The sequence below is a fragment of the Scyliorhinus canicula genome, chromosome 25, assembly GCF_902713615.1.
Source record: "Scyliorhinus canicula chromosome 25, sScyCan1.1, whole genome shotgun sequence".
Lineage (NCBI taxonomy): Eukaryota > Metazoa > Chordata > Chondrichthyes > Carcharhiniformes > Scyliorhinidae > Scyliorhinus > Scyliorhinus canicula.
The window spans coordinates 15,070,829-15,094,906 of record NC_052170.1 but is presented as its reverse complement, the minus strand read 5'-3'; the positions used below and the strand labels follow the sequence as shown (position 1 = coordinate 15,094,906).

General features: G+C 48.3%; 2 protein-coding genes across 5 annotated transcripts in view; both read right to left on the bottom strand.

Annotated features, from left to right (window-relative positions):
• LOC119957089 (A-kinase anchor protein 8-like) overlaps nt 1–1,597 on the bottom strand; it is a 77,351-nt gene extending 75,754 nt beyond the window's left edge. Inside the window, exon 1 of the mRNA XM_038784767.1 lies at nt 1,528–1,597. Coding sequence (XP_038640695.1) covers nt 1,528–1,546 — 19 coding nt within the window. The 5' untranslated portion in view covers nt 1,547–1,597. The remainder of the gene's footprint in view (nt 1–1,527) is intronic.
• A 19,138-nt stretch (nt 1,598–20,735) lies between these two features.
• Nucleotides 20,736–24,078, bottom strand: part of LOC119957216 (A-kinase anchor protein 8-like) — a 32,143-nt gene continuing 28,800 nt past the window's right edge. For all 4 annotated transcript variants that reach the window (XM_038785043.1, XM_038785045.1, XM_038785044.1 and 1 more), the window contains 3 exons: nt 22,830–22,960; nt 22,216–22,311; nt 20,736–21,407 (listed from right to left, as the gene is read on the bottom strand). In XM_038785043.1, coding sequence (XP_038640971.1) covers nt 21,006–21,407; nt 22,216–22,311; nt 22,830–22,960 — 629 coding nt within the window. In that variant the 3' untranslated portion in view covers nt 20,736–21,005. The remainder of the gene's footprint in view (nt 21,408–22,215; nt 22,312–22,829; nt 22,961–24,078) is intronic.

Here is a 24,078-nt window from a genome sequence, read left to right as displayed (position 1 = left end):
GGGTGGCTGGGGCGGGGGGGGTGGGCTGGGACGGGGGGGGGGGCTGGGCTGGCGGGGGGGGGGGGGGGGGGCTGGGACGGGGGGGGGGGCTGGGAGGGGGGGGGCGGGAGGGGGGGGGGGGGCTGGGAGGGGGGGGGGGGGGCTGGGACGGGGGGGGGGGCTGGGACGGGGGGGGGGGCTGGGACGGGGGGGGGGGGGCTGGGGCTGGGGGGGGGGGGGCCGGGGGGGGGGGGGGGGCTGGGGCCGGGGGGGGGGGGGCTGGGACCGGGGGGGGGGTGGGGGAACCGGGTGGGGGTGGGGGGGGAGCGGGGGGGGTGGGGGGGGGGCCTGGGACCGGGGGGGGGGGGCTGGGACCGGGGGGGGGGGCCTGGGACCGGGGGGGGGTGGGGGGGGGGCCTGGGACCGGGGGGGGGGGGGGGGGGGGGGGGCCTGGGACCGGGGGGGGGGGGGCGGGGACCGGGGGGGGGGGGGGGGGGCTGGGACCGGGGGGGGGGGGGGGGTGGGACGGGGGGGGGGGGGGGCTGGGACCGGTTGGGAGGGGGGGCTGGGACCGGTTGGGAGGGGGGGCTGGGACCGGTTGGGAGGGGGGGCTGGGACCGGTTGGGAGGGGGGGCTGGGACCGGTTGGGAGGGGGGGCTGGGACCGGTTGGGAGGGGGGCTGGGACCGGTTGGGAGGGGGGCTGGGACCAGTTGGAGGACCGGTTGGGAGTGGGGGGCTGGGACCGGTTGGGAGTGGGGGGCTGGGACCGGTTGGGAGTGGGGGGCTGGGACGGTGGGAGTGGGGGGCTGGGACCGTTTGGCAGTGGGGGGCTCGGACCGGTTGGGGCGGGGGGCTCGGACCGGTTGGGGCGGGGGGCTCGGACCGGTTGGGGCGGGGGGCTCGGACCGGTTGGGGCGGGGGGCTCGGAACGGTTGGGCGGGGGGCTCGGAACGGTTGGGGGGGCTCGGACCGGTTTGGGGGGGGGGGGGGGCTCGGAACGTTTTGGGGGGGGGGGGGCTCGGACCGGTTTGGGGGGGGGGGGGGGGCTCGGACCGGTTTGGGGGGGGGGGGGGGGCTCGGACCGGTTTGGGGGGGGGGGGGGGGGCTCGGACCGGTTGGGGGGGGGGGGGGGGGGCTCGGCCCCTTTGGGGGGGGGGGGGCTCGGCCCCTTTGGGGGGGGGGGGAGGGGGGCTCGGACCGGTTGAGAGGGGGGGGGGCTGGGACCGGTGGGGAGGGTCGGGGTTAAGTGTGCCGCTCCGCACAACCTCCGCTGCTCGTGCAACCCGGCCCCGCCCCTCGGGTGATGGACGGCGCCGCTAACCATTCGTAGCGCCGATCCGCCCCCACTGCGCGACACAGTAGCCAATCAGCTCTCTGCGGGGCGGGGTTAACTCCCACCTTCATTTGAAAATAAACAGACGGGACACCTTACAGAAACCAACCCCTTGGAACGTCCGTGTGGAGGTACACAATGTGTTTTTTTTGTCCTTGAAAGAATGAAGGTGATCAAACCTGATGAAGCGCCGACAGGGACTTGCTTGACTGACCTGAAAAACGGCCGTCCATTTTGCTTCGGCTTCAGAAAGATGCCTGGGCTCACCCGGATGTACCGCCCTCGGCCGCCCATTGGTCCAGGCCGGGGCAGGTGGGCGGGCACTCGCGGTACCTTGGTCGCTGATTGGTGCTGGCGACTGTCCTTCAGATCCCCCCCCCCTTGGCGACGGTAACCACGAGAGCCTATAAATTGGCCGACCACAAGCGATGACCATCAGATGGTCCTGAGTTCTACATGTGTTATTTTTATTTCTTTCATAAATTTAGAGTCCCCAGATAGTTTGTTTCCTAGATACGGGGAAATTTAGCGTGGCCAATCCACCTACCCTGCACATCTTTGGGTTGTGGGGGTGAGACAGACACGGGGAGAATGTGCAAACTCCACACGGGCAGTGACCCAGAGCCCGGATCGAACCTGGGACCTCGGTGCCGTGAGGCAGCAGTGCTAACCACTGCGCCACCGTGCTGCCCTGTTCCCCTGCTCTTAATGCTAGATTCGAATCAAACATTATAATAATCTTTATGATCACAAGTAGGCTTACATTAACACTGCCATGAAGTTACTGTGAAATTCTCCCAGTTGCCACACTCTGGCGCCTGTTCGTACACTGAGGGAGAATTCAGAATGTCCAAATTACCTAACAAAACGTCTTTTGGGACGTGTGGAAGGAATATGGAGCATCTGGAGGAAGCCCATGCAGGTTTGTGGATGCTGTTCTGAGGGCGAGATTATAGAATGCTCTCAGCTGCCAAATGCTCGGTCTTGGCTAGCCATTGGTTGAATTACATAAAAGATTATCATGTAAAATTAAAGCGCATGGGATTAGGGGTAGTGTATTGAGATGGACAGAAAACTGGTTGGCAGATAGGAAACAGAGTAGGAATTGACAGGTCTTTTTCAAATTGGCAGGAGGTGACTAGTGGGGTACCGCAGGGATTGGTGCTAGAACCCTAGCTAGTCACAATATATATATTAATAATTTAGATGAGGGAACAAAATGTAACATCTCCAAATTTGCAGATGACACCGAGTTGGGTGAGAGGGTGAGCTGCGAGGAGGATGCAGAGATTGTTCTGCGTGATTTGGATAGGCTCAGTGAGTGGGCAGATGAATGGCAGATGCAGTTTAATTTGGATAACGGCGAGGTTACCACTTTGGGCAGCAAAAACAAGAAGGCAGACTAGTATCTGAATAAATTAATTAATGAGGAGAGGGGAACGTGCAACGAGACCTGGGTGTCCTCGTACACCAGTCTCTGAAAGTAAACATGCAGGTGCAGCAGGCGATAAACAAGGCAAATGGTATGTTGGCCTTCATAGTGAGAGGATTCGCGTACAGGAGCAGGGATGTCTTGCTGCAGTTAAACAGGGCCTTGGTGAGACCACACCTGGAATTGTGTGCAGTTTTGGGCTCCTTATCTGAGAAAGGATGCTCTAGGTATAGAGGGAGTGCAGCAAAGGTTTACCAGACTGATTCCTGGGATGGCAGTACTGACGTACGAGGAGAGATTGAATCGGTTAGGATTGTATACACTACCGTGTCTGCGTGGGTTTCGCACCCACAACCCAAAAATGTGCAGAGTAGGTGGATTGGCCACACTAAATTGCCCCTTAATTGGAAAAATATAATTGGGTAATCTAAATTTTAAAAAAAAAGGATTGTATACACTAGGGCAGCACGGTGGCACAGTGGTTGGCACTACTGCCTCCTGGTGCCGAGGTCCCAGGTTCAATCCTGGCTCTGGGTCACTGCCTGTGTGGAGTTTGCACATTCTCCCCGTGTTTGCGTGGGTTTCGCCCCCACAACCCAAAGATGTGCAGGGGAGGTAGATTGGCAATGCTAAATTTCCCCTTAATTGGAAAAAAATTAATTGGGTACTCTAATTTTAAAAAACAGGATTGTATTCGCTGGAGTTCGGAAGAATGAGGGGGTATCTCATAGAAACCTCTAAAATTCTAACAGGACTGGACAGGGTAGATGCAGGAAGGATATTCCCGATGGTGGGTGTGTCCAGAACCAGGGGTCACAGTCTGAGGATATGGGCCTACCATTTAGGACAGAGATGAGGAGACATTTCTTCATCTAGGGAGTGGTGAGCCTGTGGAATTCACTATCACAGAAAGCAGTTAAGGTCATCATTGTTTTCAAGAAGCAGTTAGACATAGCACTTAGGGCAAGGGGGAATCAAAGGATATGGGGAAAAGCGGGATTAGGCTATTGAGTTGGATGATCATAATGAATAGCAGAGCGGGCTTGAAGGGCTGAATGGCCTCCTCCTGCTCCTATTCTTTCTATGTTTCCAGAGGTAAGAAGACAGTCCTGCACCAGTAGATTGCCATCCAGGCCTTTCAACCATGGGGATATTTTATGAAGAATAATATTCATGCAAAAGGTATTGTCAAATTTGCTTGGGGAATTTGTCTTATGGCCCCATATGCTTTGTGTTTTCACAAATACTGAATTACTAAAGTTATGTTCCATTCACAGTGAATGTCCGAAACGAGAATGTCATTTGAAATGGAAATTTAGTGAGAAATTGAGATGGGATTGGAAAATTGATTGATACACAGAATATTCTGTTAGCTGTAAGGTATTGGACAACAGAAACCAGATGGTTCCTTTCCAATGAAACTTAGAAGGCAAGTCATCCATCCATCTGTCGACGATTGATGTATGTGTAAACTGTAATTAAGATGTTGACAATGCACTTAATGTGACCCTAATTGTGAGACACTTCTGGTGTCTGTTGTTCTGTTGGGGAGAGCTTAAGCTCATTTGGCATGAGACAACAGGAGTATAAGTGCCAATCCTTCTTGGAAGGGAGTCAGACAACATTTGTTTGGGATCAGTTCAGCTCCAAAATCGCTATAGATTACAGAAATTAAGTCGACACTCCCCTCGTCTGCAGTACTCCAGGGGATTGCTAAAACCTGAACCATAAGCCTCGTTGATTCGAAGTGGATGGGGCAATACGTCACTGAAGATTGTGATTCCTTTCATTCAATTCCAAGTACCTGTGCAAGCCATTGTACAGATGGGTGGTGGGCGTCCTAGTTAGAACATTGGGAGCTGGAGCAGCGCGGTAGCTAGCACTGCTGCCTACCACACCGCTGGAAACCTGGGTTCGAATCCCGGCTCTGGGTCACTGTCCTTGTGGAGTTTGCACATTCACCCCGTGTTTGCCTGGGTCTCACCCCCACAACCCAAAAAGATGTGTCTGGTCGGTGAATTGGCCACGCTAAATTGCCCCTTAATTGGAAAAAAAAGATTGGACACTCTAAATTTATATTTTTTTAAAAAGAACGTTGGGAGCTTCCCGATGCTCTGTGCCCAATATTACTTGGCAAATGAGATGTTGTAAGAGACAGACTTCAAATTTCATAACGTTCTGTATGGATTTTTCACCGGCTTAGTTTGTAGTATCTAAAATATGGTGGCGAGCTTCCACATGTGACAGATACCTGGCTAACCTAAACAATAAGTAGGAGTGGCATTAAGGCTGGAAATAAAGAGGGCGGAGAAGTTGATAATTGTTTTTTGAAAAAAATGTTAAGATACATACCAAGGGGGCAGCACGGTGGCCTAGTGGTTAGCACAACCGCCTCACGGAGCTGAGGTCCCAAGTTCGATCCCGGCTCTGGGTCACTGTCCGTGTGGAGTTTGCACATTCTCCCCGTGTCTGCGTGGGTTTCGCCCCCACAACCCAAAAATGTGCAGAGTAGGTGGATTGGCCACGCTAAATTGCCCCTTAATTGGAAAAAATAATTGGCTAATCTAAATTTATTTTTAAAAAAAGAAGATACATACCAAGAAAGTTGGATTTATGTTACAGTTTGTCACAAACTCCAGATGCACCAGCAAATGAATTGCTTCTGAGCAATGGCAGTTGTTGTAAAAGCAAACAGGCAGAAAATAAGATGGCCAATAAATGAAAGGAATATTGGCCATGACACCAGGACTCAATAATCTTCATGTAAAGCCACGTAAAACGTTCACCTGATTTGGCTAAAATTTAACACCACGTTTGAAGGACGACCACCCCCTTCAACAATGCTGCACTCCCTGTACTGCTGTCAGTCATAATAATAATCTCGATTGTCACAAGCAGGCTTGCATGAACACTGCAATGAAGTTACTGTGAAAATCCTCCAGTCGCCACACTCCGGCAGCTGTTTGGACACACGGAGGGAGAATTCAAGATGTCCAAATTACCTAACAAAACGTCTTTCGGGACTTGTGGGAGGAAACCCACGCAGACACGGGGAGAACGTGCAGACTCCGCACTGACAGCGACCCAAGCCGGGAATCGGACATGGGACCCTGGAGCTGTGAAGCAACAGTGCTAACCATTGTGCTAGCGTGCCGCTCATAAGGTAACATATTTAAAACCTGGAGCTTGAACCTGAACTTTGGTACTTGGTTCACAGTGCTAGCCGCTGAATCAACCTGATGCTGAACTTAAGATCCACGGAAATGTGGCAGATTGAATCCAGAATTGGCTGAGTGGCAGGAAGCGGAGGGTGATGGTCGAAGGATGTTTTTCTGACTGGAAGCGTGTGTCCTGTGGGGTCCAACAGGAATGCTTGTGGTTGATAAAAATGATTTAGACTTGTAGGTAGGAGGTCGCCCCGGATGATACGAAAATTGGTGGTGTGGTAAATAGTGAGGAGGATAGTCTTATATTACAGGGGAACAGGGCAGCACGGTGGTGCAGTGGTTAGCACTGCGGCCTCACGGCGCCGAGGTCCCAGGTTCGATCCCAGCTCTGGGTCACTGTCCGTGTGGAGTTTGCACATTCTCCCCGTGTTTGCGTGGGTTTCGCCCCCACAACCCAAAGATGTGCGGGCTAGGTGGATTGGCCACACTAAATTGCCCCTTAATCGGAAAAAATTAATTGGGTTCTCTCAAATTTTTTTTTTTTAAATTACAGGAGGATATAGACAAGATGGTCAGATGGGAATTCAATCTGGATAAGTACGAGGTGATGCACTTGGGAAGCACAAACAAGGCAAGGGAATACATGATAAATGACAGGATCCTGGGAAGCACCGAGGATCAGAGGGACCTTAGTAGTGATTGGATTGGATTGGATTTGTTTATTGTCACATGTACCAAGGTACAGTGAAAAGTATTTCTCTGCAAGCAGCTCAACAGATCATTCAGTACATGGAAGAAAAGGGAATTAAACAAAATTCAAGAAAATACATGAGAATACATAATAGGACAACACAAGATATACAATGTAACTACATAAGCATTGGCATCGGTTGAAGCATGCAGGGTGTAGTGTTAATGAGGTCAGTCAATAAGAGGGTCATTTAGGAGTCTGGTGACAGTGGGGAAGAAGTTGTTTTTGAGTTTGTTCGTGCGTGTTCTCAGACTTCTGTATCTCCTGCCCGATGGAAGAAGTTGGAAAAGTGAGTAAGCCGGGTGGGAGGGATCCTTGATTATGCTGCCCGCTTTCCCCCGGCAGCGGGAGGTGTAGATGGAGTCCATGGATGGGAGGCAGGTTCGTGTGATGGACTGGGCGGTATTCACGACTCTCTGAAGTTCCTTGCGGTCCTGGGCCGAGCAGTTGCCATACCAGGCTGTGATGCAGCCCAATAGGATGCTTTCTATAGTGCATCTGTAAAAGTTGGTAAGGGTTAATGTGGAGATGCCAAATTTCCTTAGTTTCCTGAGGAAGTATAGGTGCTGTTGTGTTTTCTTGGTGATAGCGTCGACGTGAGTGGACCAGGACAGATTTTTGGTGATGTGCACCCCAAGGAATTTGAAACTGCTAACCATCTCCACCTCGGCCCCGTTGATGCTGACAGGGGTGTGTACAGTACTTAGCTTCCTGAAGCCAATGACCAGCTCTTTAGTTTTGCTGGCATTGAGGGAGAGATTGTTGTCGTTACACCACTCCACTAGGTTCTCTATCTCCCTCCTGTATTCAGACTCGTCGTTATTCGAGATCCAGCCCACTATGGTCGTATCATCAGCAAACTTGTAGATGGAGTTGGAACCAAGTTTTGCCACGCAGTCGTGTGTGTACAGGAAGTAGAGTAGGGGGCTAAGTACGCAGCCTTGCGGGGCACCGGTATTGAAGACTATTGTGGAGGAGGTGTTGGTGTTCATTCTTACTGATTGTGGTCTGTTGGTCAGAAAGTCAAGGATCCAGTTGCAGAGTGGAGAGCCAAGTCCTAAGTTTTGGAGCTTTGATATGAGCTTGGCTGGGATTATGGTGTTGAAGGCGGAGCTGTAGTCAATAAATAGGAGTCTGATGTAGGAGTCCTTGTTTTCAAGATGCTCTAGGGATGAGTGTAGGAGGGCCAGGGAAATGGAGTCTGATGTGGACCGGTTGCACGGTATGCGAATTGAAGTGGGTCAAGGCGTTCCGGGAGTATGGAGGTGATGCGCTTCATTACCAGCCTCTCGAAAAACTTCATTACAACTGACGTTAGGGCCACCGGGCGGTAGTCATTGAGGCATGTTGCCTGGTTCTTCTTTGGTACCGGTATGATGGTGGTCTTCGTGAAGCAGGTGGGGACCTCGGAGTGGAGTAGGGATACGTTAAAGATGTCTGTGAATACCTCTGCCAGCTGGTATGCGCAGGCTCTGAGTGTGCGACCAGGGATCCCTTCCGGGCCCATCGCCTTCCGTGGGTTCACTTTCAGGAAGGCCGATCTGACTTCGGAAACTGTGACGGTGGGTATGGGTGAATTATGGGCTGCTGGGGCACTCGACAGCGGACTGTTGGTTACCTGCTCAAACCGAGGATAGAATGCATTAAGTTCATCGGGGAGGGGTGCGCTGCTGCCAGAGATACTGCTCGGCTTCGCTTTGTAGCCCGTTATGTTGTTTAGTCCTTGCCACAACCGCCGAGAGTCTGTCTGTGACTCTAGCTTAGTTATGCATGTACACCCATCCCTTAAGATAGCAGAGCAGGTAGATACAGTGGTTAAGAAGGCATACGGTATACTTGCCTTTATTAGCACAGAGTTTAAGAGCTGGGAGATTGTGCTGGAACTGTATGAAACGTTAGTTAGGCTAGAGCATTGTGTGCAGTTCTGGAATCCACATTATGGGAGGTATGTGACAGCACTGGAAAGAGTGCAGAGGAGATTTACCAGGATGTTGCCTGGTCTGGAGAGTTTTAGCTATAAAGAGAGATTGGATTGTTTTACTTGGAGCAGAGGAGACTGAGGGGGGACATGATTGAGATGTATGAGGTGCTCACCTGATGAAGGAGCTGCACTCCGAAAGCTATTACTCCAAACAAACCTATTGGACTTTAATCTGGTGTTGTAAGACTTCTTACTGTGCCCACCCCAGTCAAACGCCGGCATTTCCCCATCATGATTGGCCTCAGTTTGGGCAGCACGGTGGCACAGTGGATAGCATTGCTGCCTATGGCGCTGAGGACCCGGGTTCGAATCCCGGCCCTGGGTCACTGTCCGTGAGGAGTTTTCACATTCTCCCCGTGTCTGCGTGGGTTTCGCCCCCACAACCCAAAGATGTGCAGTGTAGGTGGATTGGCCAAGTTAAATTGCCCCTTAATTGGAAAAAATAATTGGGTACTCTAAATTTATAAAAACAAAAAAACAAAAAAAAAATGATTGGCCTCAGTGGGCACGATCGATTCCTAATTGGTTTCTTGAGGGTTTGGTTTATCTATTGGTATTATTTCTCATTATCCCTTGGCGAGCCCTCAAAGCTGTCAGTTACTTGTGGGACCACCCATCTCATTAAAACGTGTTTCTGTGACTTGCTTGAAAGGATCAAAGGGACGTTTAATGTCCTCCTTCCTGCCCATTTGTTTAGGATGGGGGTAATATGCCGTCATGCCCATACGAATTATGTCTTGAGCGTGTCGTCTCGGGATTGGGCGAATTGTTACCAGTTCATCGTTAAATCAAATCCATATCAGTTATAGCTTTAGTAACCCTTTCCTCGCTGTGGGTGTTGGAACATGGAAGAGTCACATTACTTTTAAAAGGAAGGATAGTTCGGTAATGCTTTCAAGTTACAGAAGATTACAAAGTACTAATACAGAAAAGGTTAAAATGCAAGTAGAACTTAATGTTATACAGAGTGAGTATAATATAAGTGCACAGCAAAAGGCACTGTTAAAAAATGTATACATCGTGTTGGATATTAATGATCTAAAGAATTGTACTATTTTGAATGAATCACAAACTGTTACACAGTTTAGCTCTTAATACAAAGTTTAAAAGTAATTGCTTCTTCTTATCACTTTTTAAAAATAAATTTAGAGTACCCCAATTATTTTTTCCAATTAAGGGGCAATTTAGAGTGGCCAATCTACCTATCCTGCACATCTTTGGGTTGTGGGGGTGAAACCCACGCAGACATGGGGAGAATGTGCAAACTCCACACGGACAGTGACCCAGGGCCGGGATTCGAACCCGGGTCCTCAGCGCCGTAGGCAGCAATGCTAACCACTGTTCTTATCACTTATGAGCGAAACTGATGCAAGGAACATCTGTTTTCCTCCCCCCTGCACCCACAGGGGAAATTAAAATGTCAGCAGAAGCAGAATTCAAAAAAGTGGGGCGGGGTGGAAATGTTTATTGTGCCACGTTTATGTCGCTGTTATTGTTATTATAAAAAATTGCAAATACCCTAATAAAAATATTTTTTTTTAAAAAGAGTCTGCACCGACCCTCCAGAAGAGCATCCTATCTAGGCCACCCTATCCCTGTAAGTCCTTAACCCCATCTAACCTGCACATTTTTGGACACTAAGGGGCAATTTTAGCATGGCCAATCCACCCAACCTGCACACCTTTGTATGCAGTAAAATAGTTCAGATCTTCATCAAAATACACAGCAGGTCTGACAGCACCTGTACAGAGAGAAAACATTTAATATTTCAGATCGATAACTTTTCACCAGACCGGTGAAAATGCCCACAATCCACAGTATATTGCTTTTGTCAAAGTACATAACAGGGAGAGCTTTGGTGTTTAAAAAGTTTCTAATCGAGACACGTCACTCACCCTGTGGAGTTTAATTTTCTGTACTAATGATCAAAATTGTAAAATGAATTATATAACATACTGATGCAGTCGTGTAACGTTCTTGTCGCATGGCCTGATTTATTACAAGAACACTTGGAGCTAAAGCTATAAACAATTTATTAACATTAATTGTGGGTAAACTATATAGAAGACAATGGATGAATAAAAGTAAAATCATGCACAAGCAACTTCTGTCTTCAGCTTCCTCCAGCCAGTCTGAGGTCAGCTGATTTTAGCATTCACTTATATACTAGTGAGACTCCTAGGGGTCAGTCGGTGAATTACAACACAACCATGATATCACGATATCCTCTTTCGTTTGAAAGAATAAATTAATACATCATCAGTATATGATATCAGTATATGATAACAGTATTAATCTTTTTTTAAAACTGGTTTAACAAATATATTTTTTATATATATATATATATACACACGCACACACAAGTACAGCAAGAAAAGTATGTACAAATAATCCAAATCTACAAATTGACTCGATCAGGTTTTCTACTGACACTTGTTGCTTTTCTCAAAGTTTGACCTTACTGCTTAGAACTTGTAGATTCAATGTTCGACATGACATTCTCATGCTCAGGAACTGCTGAACTATCTGACACTGCAGCTTGCGTTGATTCTGACATAGATTCGTCATCCATCACGGTGTTGTGAACATCTTCTCTGGTTTTTAAGTGTGCGTGACCATTTCCTCTTAAAACCAATCCATCCTCTGTCTGTACATCGTCGGTATGAGGTGCTATTTCTTCAAGTAAAATGGCTTTTCTCGACCAGTTTCCTGAATCTTCTACTCTTACAATGTCATCACTACTGAGGTGGTAGAGTTCTAGACACTCTATCATCAGCGCCGGCCCTAGGGTTGCTGGCACCCCGGGCAAGCTGAACTTCGTAGCCCTTCGGGGGGGAGCTCCGTTCACCGGGGGGGGAGGGGGGGGGGGGCGCCGGAGTGACCTGGTACATGATCGGGACCCACCGATCGGCGGGCCGGTCTCTCTGTCGGCAGGCCTCCTTTCTTCCACCGGCGAGCCTGGATCCATCCGCCATGTTTGTGCGGGGCGGCCTGGGGGAGGGCGGCCACCGCGCATGCGCTGGTTGGCACCGGCCCAACTGCGCATGCGCGGGACCCGAGTCTTTTACGCGGCGCCGGGTCTCTGCCGCCGGTCAGGCACTCCTTGATGGCGCCCCCTAGCACATGGCGCCCCGGGCGACTGCCCGAGTTGCCGGTACCTTGAGCCGGCCCTGTCTATCATATAACTGCTTTTGTTTTGCTTTAATGTTTTGCAGTACCGCTGCATTCTCCTCCTTCTTTGCCAAGTATGGAATTGTGGTACTCAACCTTCTATTCATGAGTAACTCTGCTGGCGACCTACCATGTGACAATGGTGATGTTCTGTAACTCAATAATTGTGAGATTATAAAACAGATTGGCTGTCCATTGCTTTCTTCAACAATTGCTTAAGAATATGCACAGCTTTTTCATTGGCTGGAGGGTAGAACGGACTCGAGTGACGTGATTGAAATCATACGTGACTTCTTGGATCTCACGTAGTTTCGCATCTGATGCTGGTGTGGAAACAAGATTGACATGCAGATCTACATCCTCAGCAATCTCACCACCACTATTTTGCATCGGTGCTCTCGATAATGCATCTGCTAAGAACAAACGTTTGCCTGGCGTGCATATGAGATTGAAGTCATAGCGTTGTACTTCATCATCAACCTCTGAATGCGCGGAGACTTGATGAGATTTGTTTTGATGATGTTGACCAAAAGACGATGATTCTGCCTCAACTGTGAAAGTTGGAAGCGCATTGGCTTCGCCGTGGAATTTCTCCAAGCCTACAACTTAAACCCAGGCATTCTTTTTCGATTTGAGCGTACCTCTGCTCTGTTGTCATCGTGGATCGTGATACACACGCGACTGGATTCCAATCGTTATGCTCGAGTTGCAGAAGAACTGCTCTCAGACCATCTTTGGACGCGTCTGTTGACACTTTAATCTGCTTAGATGGATCAAAAAATGTGAGAACTGGCGTGGTGGTTAGTGAAGTCTTGAGCTTCTTCCACTCTTACTCATGTTGCTCAGTCCAAGTGAAATCCGTTGTCTTGTGCGGGAGATCACGTGGATGTGTTGTTTTTGCTGACAGGTTTGGAATGATTTTCCCTACAAAACTGATCATACCCGTCATTCTTAAGATGGCTTTCTCGTCGTGTGGTTTTGGCATGTTGAGAATTGTTTGGGTTTTTGTCCTCGTCAGGTTCAATGCCATGCGATGAGAGCTTGTCACCAGAGAATGTGACCTCAGTTACTCCAAATTGGCACTTTTGCTTGTTGAGCTTCAGCCCATTTCTCCTGAGGCTCGTTAGAACTTAAACAACCTCGTATTGTGCTCTTCTATGGTTGAGCCCCAAACGATGCTACCATCCAGGTACACACGTACACCTTCGAAGGCCTTTGATTATGTGCTCCGTGGCAATGTGAAAAATTTCTGATGCCAAAATGGTGCCAAACGGCATTCTTTTAGAAAGCAGTATCGTCCAAATGGCATATTAAAAGTGCAGCATTTTGTACGTTGTTCCTCTAGCATTAATTAGCAGAAACCCTGAGATGTGTCAAGTTTCATTAAGAATTGTGCACCAGCCGTCTCAGATGTGATTTCCTTATGCTTTAGTATTTGGTAATGTTCTCTTTTGATATTCTTGTTATGATCTTTAGGATCCCAGCAGATGCGAATATCGCCATTCTTTTTCTTTACACAAACCATTGAGTTTACCCAGTTGGTAGGTTATTCTATCTTTCTGATTACTTTCAATTTTGTCATTCTGTCTAGCTCCTGTTTGAGGCGATCCCAAAGAGGTGCAAGTGGTGCCTGTATCAGAGGTTTTGAATCTTCTTTAAGTTGAATCTTGTAGTGTACCAAAACCTGTGAATACATCGCTTACTTTGCCGATAATGTTCTCAGAATTGTCAGAGTGTTGATCCAATCCGTCGTGGATGCTATATACCAACTGCACTACACCTAATTCTTCACAGGACTGATCATCTAATAATGAATCCTAGTCCTCGGATACAATATAGAATGGGATGGAATAAAGTGTTCTTCACCACCACACCCAGGTCACAAGCGCCATAACATTAATGCTTGAACCATGATAATCTCGGAGAGATATTTTGTGATTTCTTCTAATTGGTCACATTTTTAAAATCAGTCATGCTGATTACATTGGCTTTCACACCGCCAGTGTCTAAACAATCGGACCACTGTACCGTTCACTTCAAGTGGTCGCAGCCATTTATCCTCATCAACCTCATTTATTTTAAATGGAGTACCATATTGCATTTTTTTTACATGCTGGAGAATTTTTTGTTAAAAATAATTTTTATTGAAATTTTTACAAAATATAAACAGCTCAACTCTATTAACAAAACAACCGCGGTAACACCCCAAGAACAATTCCCACCCAACTTCAAAAGCAACTACAAACAAGAGAAAAAAAAACAAAAGAACACCCAACGACAAAAGGGAAAGAGATAACACCCGCCACATCCCACAGACCCATGTACACAGTTCTCTACCATCCTGCCAGGAAGTCCAGGAAAGGCTGCCACTGCCTAAAGAACCCTTGTACTGATCCCCTCAGGGCAAATTTCACCTTTTCCTCCACCGAGGCCTCGTCTACCTCCTGCATCACCCAGTATATGTCCGAAATCCTCCCTCCTCCAACCCACACCCCCGAGAGCAACCGATCCCGCACCCCTCGTGGGGGCAGCAAGGGGAACCCCTCCACCTGCTGCCTGGCAAACGCCATCACCTGCATGTACCTAAACATGTTCCCCGGGGGGAGCCCAAACTTCCCTTCTAGCTCCCCCAAGCTTGCGAACCTCCCCTCCACAAACAGGTCCCTCAGCCTCCTAACCCCTGCCCTGTGCCAGCCCAGGAATCCATCATCAATGCTCCCTGGGACAAACCAATGGTTCCCCCGTATCGGGGCCTCCATCGAGCCGCCCACTTCTCCCCTATGCCATCTCCATTTAGCCCAAATTTTGAGGGTAGCCGCCACCACTGGGCTCGTGGTATACCTCGTTGGAGGGAACGGCAACGGCGCCGTTACCAGCGCCTCCAGGCTCGTGCCCACACATGACGCCGCCTCCATCCTCTTCCATGCTGCCCCTTCCTCGTCCATTACCCACTTACGCACCATCGCTGCGTTGGCAGCCCAATAGTACCCACAGAGGTTGGGCAACACCAGCCCCCCCTATCCCTGCCTCGTTCCAGGAACACTCTTCTCACCCTCGGAGTCCCATGCGCCCACACAAATCCCGTGATACTCCTGTTGACCCTCCTCGGGATAAGGATGGGGAGGCACTGAAACAGGAACAAAAACCTCGGGAGCACCGTCATCTTAACGGACTGCACCCTCCCCACCAGTGACAGCGGTAATATATACCACCTCTTAAACTCCTCCTCCATCTGCTCCACCAACCTTGTGAGGTTGAGCTTGTGCTGGGCCCCCCAGCTCCCAGCCACCTGGACCCCTAGGTACCTAAAGCTCTTCCCTGCCTGCTTCAATGGGAGCCTACCAATCCCCTCTTCTTGATCCCCCGGATGCACCACAAACAACTCACTCTTGCCCAGGTTCAACTTATACCCCGAGAAACCCCCGAATTCACTAAGAATCCTCATCACCTCCGGCATCCCCCCCCACCGGGTCCGCCACATACAGCAACAGGTCGTCCGCATACAGCGACACTCGATGCTCCTCCCCACCCCGCACCAGGCCCCTCCAGTTCCCCGACTCCCTCAATGCCATGGCCAGGGGCTCAATCGCCAACGCGAAGAGCAAGGGGGACAGGGGGCACCCGTCTCGTCCCCCGGTACAGCCGAAAGTATTCCGACCTCCTCCTATTTGTGGCTACACTCGCCATCAGGGCCTCGTAGAGCAGCCTCACCCACCGGATAAACCCCTCCCCAAACCCAAACCTCTCCAACACCTCCCACAAATACTCCCACTCAACCCTATCAAAGGCCTTCTCCGCATCCATTGCCACCACTATCTCCGCCTCCCCTTCCATGGCCGGCATCATAATGACATTGAGGAGCCTTCGCCGTTCGTATTCAACTGCCTTCCCTTCACAAACCTCGTCTGGTCCTCGTGAATGACCCCGGGCACGCAATCCTCTATTCTAGTGGCCAGGATCTTTGCCAGCGGCTTAGCGTCGGCGTTCAGCAGCGAAATCGGCCTATATGACCCCCACTGCAGAGGGTCCTTGTCCCGCTTCAGGATCAAGGAAATCAGCGCCTGTGACATAGTTGGGGGCAAAGCCCCCCCCCCCCTTGCCTCGTTAAAGGTCCGGACCAACAGGGGGCCCAACAGGTCCGCATACCTTTTATAAAATTCGGCCAGAAACCCATCTGGCCCCGGCGCCTTCCCCGACTACATGCTCCCTATCCCTTTGACCACCTTCTCCAGCTCGATCGGCGCCCCCAGTCCCTCCACCTGCTCCTCCTCCACCCTCGGGAATCGCAGCTTGTCCAAGAAGCGCCCCATTCCACCCCCCTCCACCGGGGGCTCCTACCGGTACATTTCCCCAAAGTCTCTGAAGACCCCATTAACATCTACTCCCCTCCGCACCACCTTCCCAGCCTTATCCGTCACTCCCCCAATCTCCCTGGCCACGTTCCGCTTTCGGAGCTGGTGTGCCAGCATCCTGCTCGCCTTCTCCCCGTATTCATACACCGCCCCCTGTGCTTTCCTCCACTGAGCTTCCGCCTTTCTGGTAGTCAATAGGTCGAATCTGGCCTGAAGGCTACGCCTCTCCCCCAGCAATCCCTCCTCTGGAGCCTCCGCATATCTCCTATCCACCCACACCATCTCCCCTATCAGTCTCTCCCTCTGCTCCCCCTCTCCCTATGGGTTCGGATGGAGATCAATTCCCCCCTCATCACCGCCTTCAATGCCTCTCAGACCGTCCCCACTCGGACCTCCCCGTTGTCATTGGCCTCAAGGTACCTGTCGATACACCCCCGAACCCTCTCGGAAACCTCCTCATCTGCCAGCAGCCCCACCTCCAAGCGCCAGAGCGGACGTTGGTCCCTCTCTTCCCCCAGCCCGAGGGCTGGAGAATTTTTTGATGTCTCCAAAAAATTATTCTTTCAATAATAATCTTTATTATTGTCACAAGTACGATGTAATTACTCCCCCAAAAAAATGACATTTCATCACCGGAGACGGTGTCTTCCATTATGCAGACTAGTCTGGGGTTAAGTTTCGAGTAACAATTCTGAGCTAAGTAATTTTTTTCCTTTGCATCGAGAACAAAACTTGCCATATGCTGGACACTGCCTCAATTTGTGCTTTTGACCATATCTTTTACACATAAATACTTTGTCCTGATCTTTAACCTGTTTGTTGGTGCCCAAGGAGCTGCAGGAACTTTCCCACCTCTTTTCAGAGATTTCCCACCTTTTTTGAAAAAGGGCGGCAACTCCAGGAAGGCGTCACCATTACGGAGAAACATTTTAGAATGCTGTGCTGCTAGTTTGTGAGCCTGACAAATCTTAACTGTTTGATCCAACAACAGCTCCGATTCCGTTTATTTTCATTCACACTAAACACAATCTGGTCCCGAATCATGGAAGATTGATTCCACCATAGAAGAATTACAGGCTTTAGCTTTTCGCTTTAAATAAGTGATAAATGATCTGTAAACTCTCCTGTCTTCTGTGAATGTGATCTAAACACAGAGCGTTCATCAATTTCATTCTTTCTGGGCCTGCAACGGGCATCAAATCTTCAAATTACTTTAAAATATTTGTTTGCAAATTTGAACATATTTTTTTATTTTTATAAATTTAGAATATCCAATTCATTTTTTCCAATTAAGGGGCAATTTAACGTGGCCAATCCACCTAACCGGCACATCTTTGGGTTGTGGGGGTGAAACCCACGCAGACACGGGGAGAATGTGCAAACTCCTCACAGACAGTGACCCAGGGCCGGGATTCGAACCCGGGTCCTCAGCGCCGTAGGCAGCAATGCTAACCACTGTGCCACCGTGCCGCCCGCAAATTTGAACATATTAAACAGCAATTGTTTCGAGCACTGCCACTGTTAGGAGCATCACTACCAGTAAATGTAGATCAATCCGATTTGCTTAAGTAAGAAACAGATTAAATTGCTGTTTAAACACTTGGCATTTGCTGTCCACAATACCATGGAAGCGGGACTTTTTGGTGGCTTCAATGACTCCATGCTGTTAATTCTGCAGTCTGCAATGTCTTCAAATCTCTGATGTGGAGATGCCGGCGTTGGACTGGGGTGAGCACAGTAAGACGTCTTGCAACACCAGGTTAAAGTCCAACAGGTTTGTTTCAAACACGAGCTTTCGGAGCACTGCTCCTTCCTCAGGTGAACATTTATTAACATTCACCCGAGGATGGAGCAGTGCTCCCAAAGCTCGTGTTTGAAACAAACCTGTTGGACTTTAACCTGGTGTTGTAAGACTTCCTACTGTTCAAATCTCTGTGGCAGACTTTCTCAGTGTTTAATACCATCCAACCCTGGTACCATGTAATGTTCTTGTCAGATGGCCTGATTTAGTACAAGAATACTTGTAGTTAAAGCTATAAACCATTTATTAACATTAATTGTGGGTAAACTATATACATGACAACAGATGAATAACAGTAAAATCATGCACAAGCAACCTCTCTTCAGCTTCCTCCAGCCAGTCTGAGGTCAGCTGACTTTAACATTCACTTATATGCTATAATGTGGAGATGGCAGCATTGGAATGGGGTGGGCACAGTAAGAGATCTTACAATATGACGTTAAAGTCCAATTGATTTATTTGGAATCACAAACTTTTGGAGCGTACCTCCTCCATCAGAGGAGCAGCATTGAGCAGGGGGAGGGGAGAAAGCGATGCCGGGTGGGGCGAGGGGAGTGACACCAGGGGGGCAACGGGAGCTGCCCCAACAGGGGGGGGCAAGAGTAGTTGGAGCAGCAGGGAAAGCGGAGCGAGAGGTGCAGCGTAAGCCGGGGTGAGCTGAGTGAGAGGAGCAGTGCCAGCAGATGCGAGACTGCAAGGCATGAGGAAAAATTACATTATCTTTTAAACATGTCACTGACAGGCAGATGTTTGGAGGACGATGCCGTTTGTTAGACCCCGTCCTACAGCAAAGCCTAGTCTCCACTCGTCTCAGATTTCCCTACCACTGGGCCAAGATCTCACTCTGCTGGGACCTTGCGGTATTTGATGTGTACCGACCACCCCATGTTGAAAGAATCCATGCACAGGCATTTTCCACCCCACCCAAATGAATTTTGGGAGCTGAAACATCAGGACCCTTATGGAAACCCCAACAGCTGAATGCTGCACCGCCCAGGAACTCCAGCACCACAGCATCGACTTGACAGCCCTGAGCGAGACAGGATTGGCAGAATAACATCGCACGATTGGAAGGTTGTGCATGATCCAGTGTACTTCGTCCTTTTTCTTCAGTCTTTAGTTCTCATCAGCTATCTCAGCACAGGAAAAGTATCAATCAAATTTGGGGCCTTCCTGGTCTACATGGCCAAATCCCAGTGCATTTTACTTTGGTGACCTGAGGAATTCTGGATCATAGGCTGTATGGTTTGAAGTGTGAATTCCTGTAAATTTACATGCTTTTGTTTTATTGATTGTTTTTGTCTCTTTCTCCTCGCCCCTATTTAGCTAAACTTTTCCCTGGACACGTACATGAAAAGAAGCCACTTGGATAATGTGCAGATCTGTGGATCTGCATTTCGGCCTAGAATATCAACACCAATAAAAATGACAGGAAAGAAAATGTCAAATAGAAGTCCACGGGGGGTGGGGAGAAGAGGATTAAATGCTTGCCATCTTAATTCAAGATGTGACTTAGAACATAGAAAACAGCACAGAACAGGCCCTTCGGCCCTCGATGTTGTGCCGAGCATTGTCCGAAACCAAGATATCCCACTCCGTCATTCTGGTGTGCTCCATGTGCCTATCCAATAACCGCTTGAAAGTTCCTAAAGTGTCCGACTCCATTATCACAGCAGGCAGTCCATTCCACACCCTAACCACTCACTGAGTAATGAACCTACCTCGGACATCCCTCCTATATCTCCCACCCTGAACCTTATAGTTATGCCCCCTTGTAACAGCTACATCTACCCGAGGAAAGTCTCTGAACATCCACTCTATCCCCCTCATCATCTTATAAACCTCTATTAAGTCGCCTCTCATCCTCCTCTGCTCCAAAGAGAAAAGCCCTAGCTCCCTCAACCTTTCCTCATAAGACCTATCCTGAAAACCAGGCAGCATCCTGGTAAATCTCCTTTGCACCCTTTCCGATGCTTCCACATCCTTCCTATAGTGAGGTGACCAGAACTGCACACAATACTCCTGGTGAGAAACAAAGCTACAAGAAAGCTGATTAGTATGAAAAACCCTTGCATCCAAGCCGAGAATGTTTCCCCATAAGAATGGTTTCCAATGACAGATTGGAATTCAATTCAATCATAATTATATAAAATTCTTGGAGATCTTCACAGGTGCACGTTGAAAGGACGTTTCTCCTGGTTGGGTTGTCCAGATTTAGGGGTCATAGTCTCAGGAGAAATTTCTTTAGCACCAAATCTGATGATCTTGCAAAATCAAGTGTTATCAAGGTATGGTATAAAGGAAAGGTGATCATATATTTTGTAATAAGTTTAGAGTATCCAATTTTTCCCCCCCAATTAAGGAGCAATTATTTTTTTAAATTTAAAGTGCCCAATTCTTTTTCAAAACTGTTATTTCTCCAATTTCTCTTCCCACCTCTTCCCTTTATCATCTCGTATCTGATCACCCTGACCTCCATTTAAATCACAAGCTTCTTTCCCCTGTCTGCTCCAGTTTTCCACCCATCAGATGTTGCCATGTACAAATTTCCTGATTCTAAATGAATCAGGTCAACTTGAAACATTAAAATGTAACTTTGCCCCTTCACCACATAGGATGCCGACCTGCCGAGTGGTTCCGGTATTTTCTGTTCTTAAAACCTGGAGTGGCTTGATTTGCAAAGCCCAAAGGCTTCACAGCTTACAATTGTAAAGACCAAAACACTCCTTTCGTACACGACTAGACCTGAAGAAGATTGCTACATTAGTCCACTTATAGAAAGAATGTTTATTGTAAAATGTTTCACACAAAGGTTCAGGAGAGATTATGGTCTACATCATTGTGAAAAGCCAGTCAGCACAGTACATAGGGAGCATTTACTAGACGCATGAAACAATCAGCTGGAACTCAAGTACAGCAATAACACAAATCTACTAGCAAGTCAAACAATGAGAAACGTTAAAACTACTATAAGCTTTAGAGAATGACTGGGGAACATAATCATTTATCCACATCTTTTCAGGGAATCACACTAAAGTTACTCTAACTCTGTGTCAAATGGTAACGCGTCATCCTCTCCTTCCAGAATCTTATCTTCATCAGCTTCAAATGGCTCTTCGGGGTCTTTGCTTTCATTTGCATCATCCTCTCCTCCCAGGTCTTCCATCTCAGCTTCAGGCTCTGCCTCCATTTCTTCATCCCCGGCATTAGCCACTACCTCAGATTTATCTATTGCTTCTTCGCCGTCATCACCCCCCGCACCTTCTTCACCGTCACCACCTTCACCATCACCGCCTTCACCTTCTTCACCACCTTCTCCGTCTTTCTTATCTCCATCATTGGTGCTATCGTTGAGCCCATCACCCTCACCATCACCTTCCTGTATGCCAGCCTCCTCTTCATCCTTGTCATCTGGATCGTCGGTGAATGGTTTTTCACCCTGCGGAGTAAAGAATTTTAACAAGCAGCATTAAGTATGGGCGAAGGCCATGATGAGATGTAACTCAGTCGTTAGGGCAAATCCTATTTTGTCTTTTTATACAAAAGCTGGACTTTAACCCTGCTGTTATCAAGGAACAGTGAGTGCAACTCCTGGCACGAATCCACACCACATTTGGGCCAAAGACATCTTACTGTGAAGATTTACAATTTTAGGTTAAATTTGTTTACACAATTCACAGTGAGAGTGTGGTTCCAGAACTAAAAGGTCACTAGACATTGTTTCTTTAAAAAAATAAATTTTTAAATTTTTTTTTTTAAATATAGAATATCCAATTCTTTTTTCCAATTAAGGGGTAATTTAGTGTGGCCAATCCACCTACCCTGCACATCTTTGGGTTGTGGGGGTGAGGGAGAATGTGCAAACTCCACACAGACAGTGACCCAGGGCCGGGATTTGAACCTGGGTCCTCAGCGCCGCAGTCCCAGTGCTAACCCCTGTGGCCCCCCCCCCCCCCCCAAAGCTGGCTATAAATTGACCACAAATGGGGTAATCTGGAGCAGAGGAAACAAAAGAGAGAGTTATCACTGAAAAGAGTACACTGACGCACAAGGAAAGGCTGCTCAGAGTTACGAGTGGCAGCACATTATTTGTACAATTCAAGGAGCTTGGCTTCACATCAATCGTGGGCTAAACCCAACCTGGGAATGCTCAACAGACATTGAAAAGTGCACTTTCTCTTGGCGCCAACATTCATGACCAAACACAACATAGTACCTTAAAGGAAAACAATATATTGCATCCCTACCTTGACATATTTCTCTAGCATTGTTGCAATATTGCTGTTATTCAGGATGCTCTTAGCAATAATTAGACTACCCTTTTTGGCTCTCTCGATAGCTGCCTGGTAAAGGGAGAAACAGTAGCAGGTTAACACCAAGTGCAGTTTCATGGATTAGGAGTTCAATATCTTAAACATAGAATCAAATCCATATTTATCCAGGATCATTTTTTAAGGTTTACGAATCCACATCAAACGGACGACAGAAGTACAAATGTGCTTCATTGAGTAAAGGGAGAAGGCAATCCCATGTCACAACAGCATCCATAACCTACACAATGATTTACCACTGTCCAGTTATCTCAAACGTCATCTGGCATCCCTTCCACCGCCACAATTCCCCACCCTCCCTTACTGATCACAGCGTGGGGATAGTGCAGATGTCCAGAAAGGTGGGGAAAAGGATGGCCAGGGAGATGAGAAACGGCAGATGGCATATAAAGAACGAGTGGGGATGATTTTCGATGAATATGACACAAGGGTAATTAAATGGGGAGGATATTTGAAGTACCATTGCAAATACTTTGCTGGAATGTGCACTAGTTTATTTTATATATGCCAAGATTAACTCCATTACTTACTTTACGGTTTCGGTTGTGGTCAGCTGACCTCAAGTGCTGCGCAATGAAGCCAGCCTGCATAGGGATGAACATCTCACAAGCCATACAATGAGCTGCCTCCACCTTTTTCATGCATTGCTCCATACCAATACCTACAGCAGAATGAATGGCCCATGTTAGAGAAACAAAATTAAACAGAATTTCTGCACGCATAAATCCAAAAGTTAAAATAGAAGAAACTCTCTAGCCAAAAGCAACCTTACTGCGACCGCTCTACAAAAAACACCAAACCCACAATAACCGTTGGTTGGTCCAGCTTCTGTAATTTCCCTGCAAACGTTATACATAATCAAAGCCTAATTCACAGCAGCGGAGTACCCAATTATTTTTTTTCCAATTAAGGGGCAATTTAGCGTGGCCAATCCACCTAGTCTGCACATCTTTGGGTTGTGGAGGTGAGACCCACGCAAACACGGGGAGAATGTGCAAACTCCACACGGACAGTGACCCAGGGCCGGGATTCGACCCGGGTCCTCAGCGCCGTAGGCAGCAGTGCTAACCACTGTGCCACCATGCTGCCCACTCAGGCAAAGAGTTAATGCCTCTCCTCCAAGCAAAGCATGATCAATAGGAGGCTATTCAGCTTGTGCTGAATGAATGTGATCATCTTCTACTCTAACTCCATCTTCCTGCGTTAATAGGACTACAGTGCTAACTAGTCTATAATGCAGTTATATAAATAATCCATCCTCACATTAAGCGAATGGGGTTATTATAAAATGGCATGACCTATGAAAAGCCAAGGTGACATCAGGCCTAATGATCACACTTTCAGTGCACACCTCCCACAACAATAGTAATGTTAGCTCCTTTAGGTCAACTGCTGTACCCAACAGGACAAACCAATCAGCTCTAGGCCATCATCATCATCTATGATGCATCACTCCACATTCCAGCTTTCTCTTCCATCAATATCCCCATCCTTCAAAAGACACTTAAAACAATGAAGAACAAGACAAATCCAGCTTATTTAAAAAAAAAATTTAGATTACCCAATTATTTTTTTTCTATTGAGGGGCAATTTAGCGTGGCCAATCCACCTACTCTGCACATTTTTGGGTTGTGGGGGCGAAACCCACGCAGACACGGGGAGAATGTACAAACTCCACACGGACAGTGACCCAGAGCCGGGATCGAACCTGGGACCTCAGCGCCGTGAGGCGGTTGTGCTAACCACTAGGCCACCGTGCTGCCCTTAAATCCAGCTTAT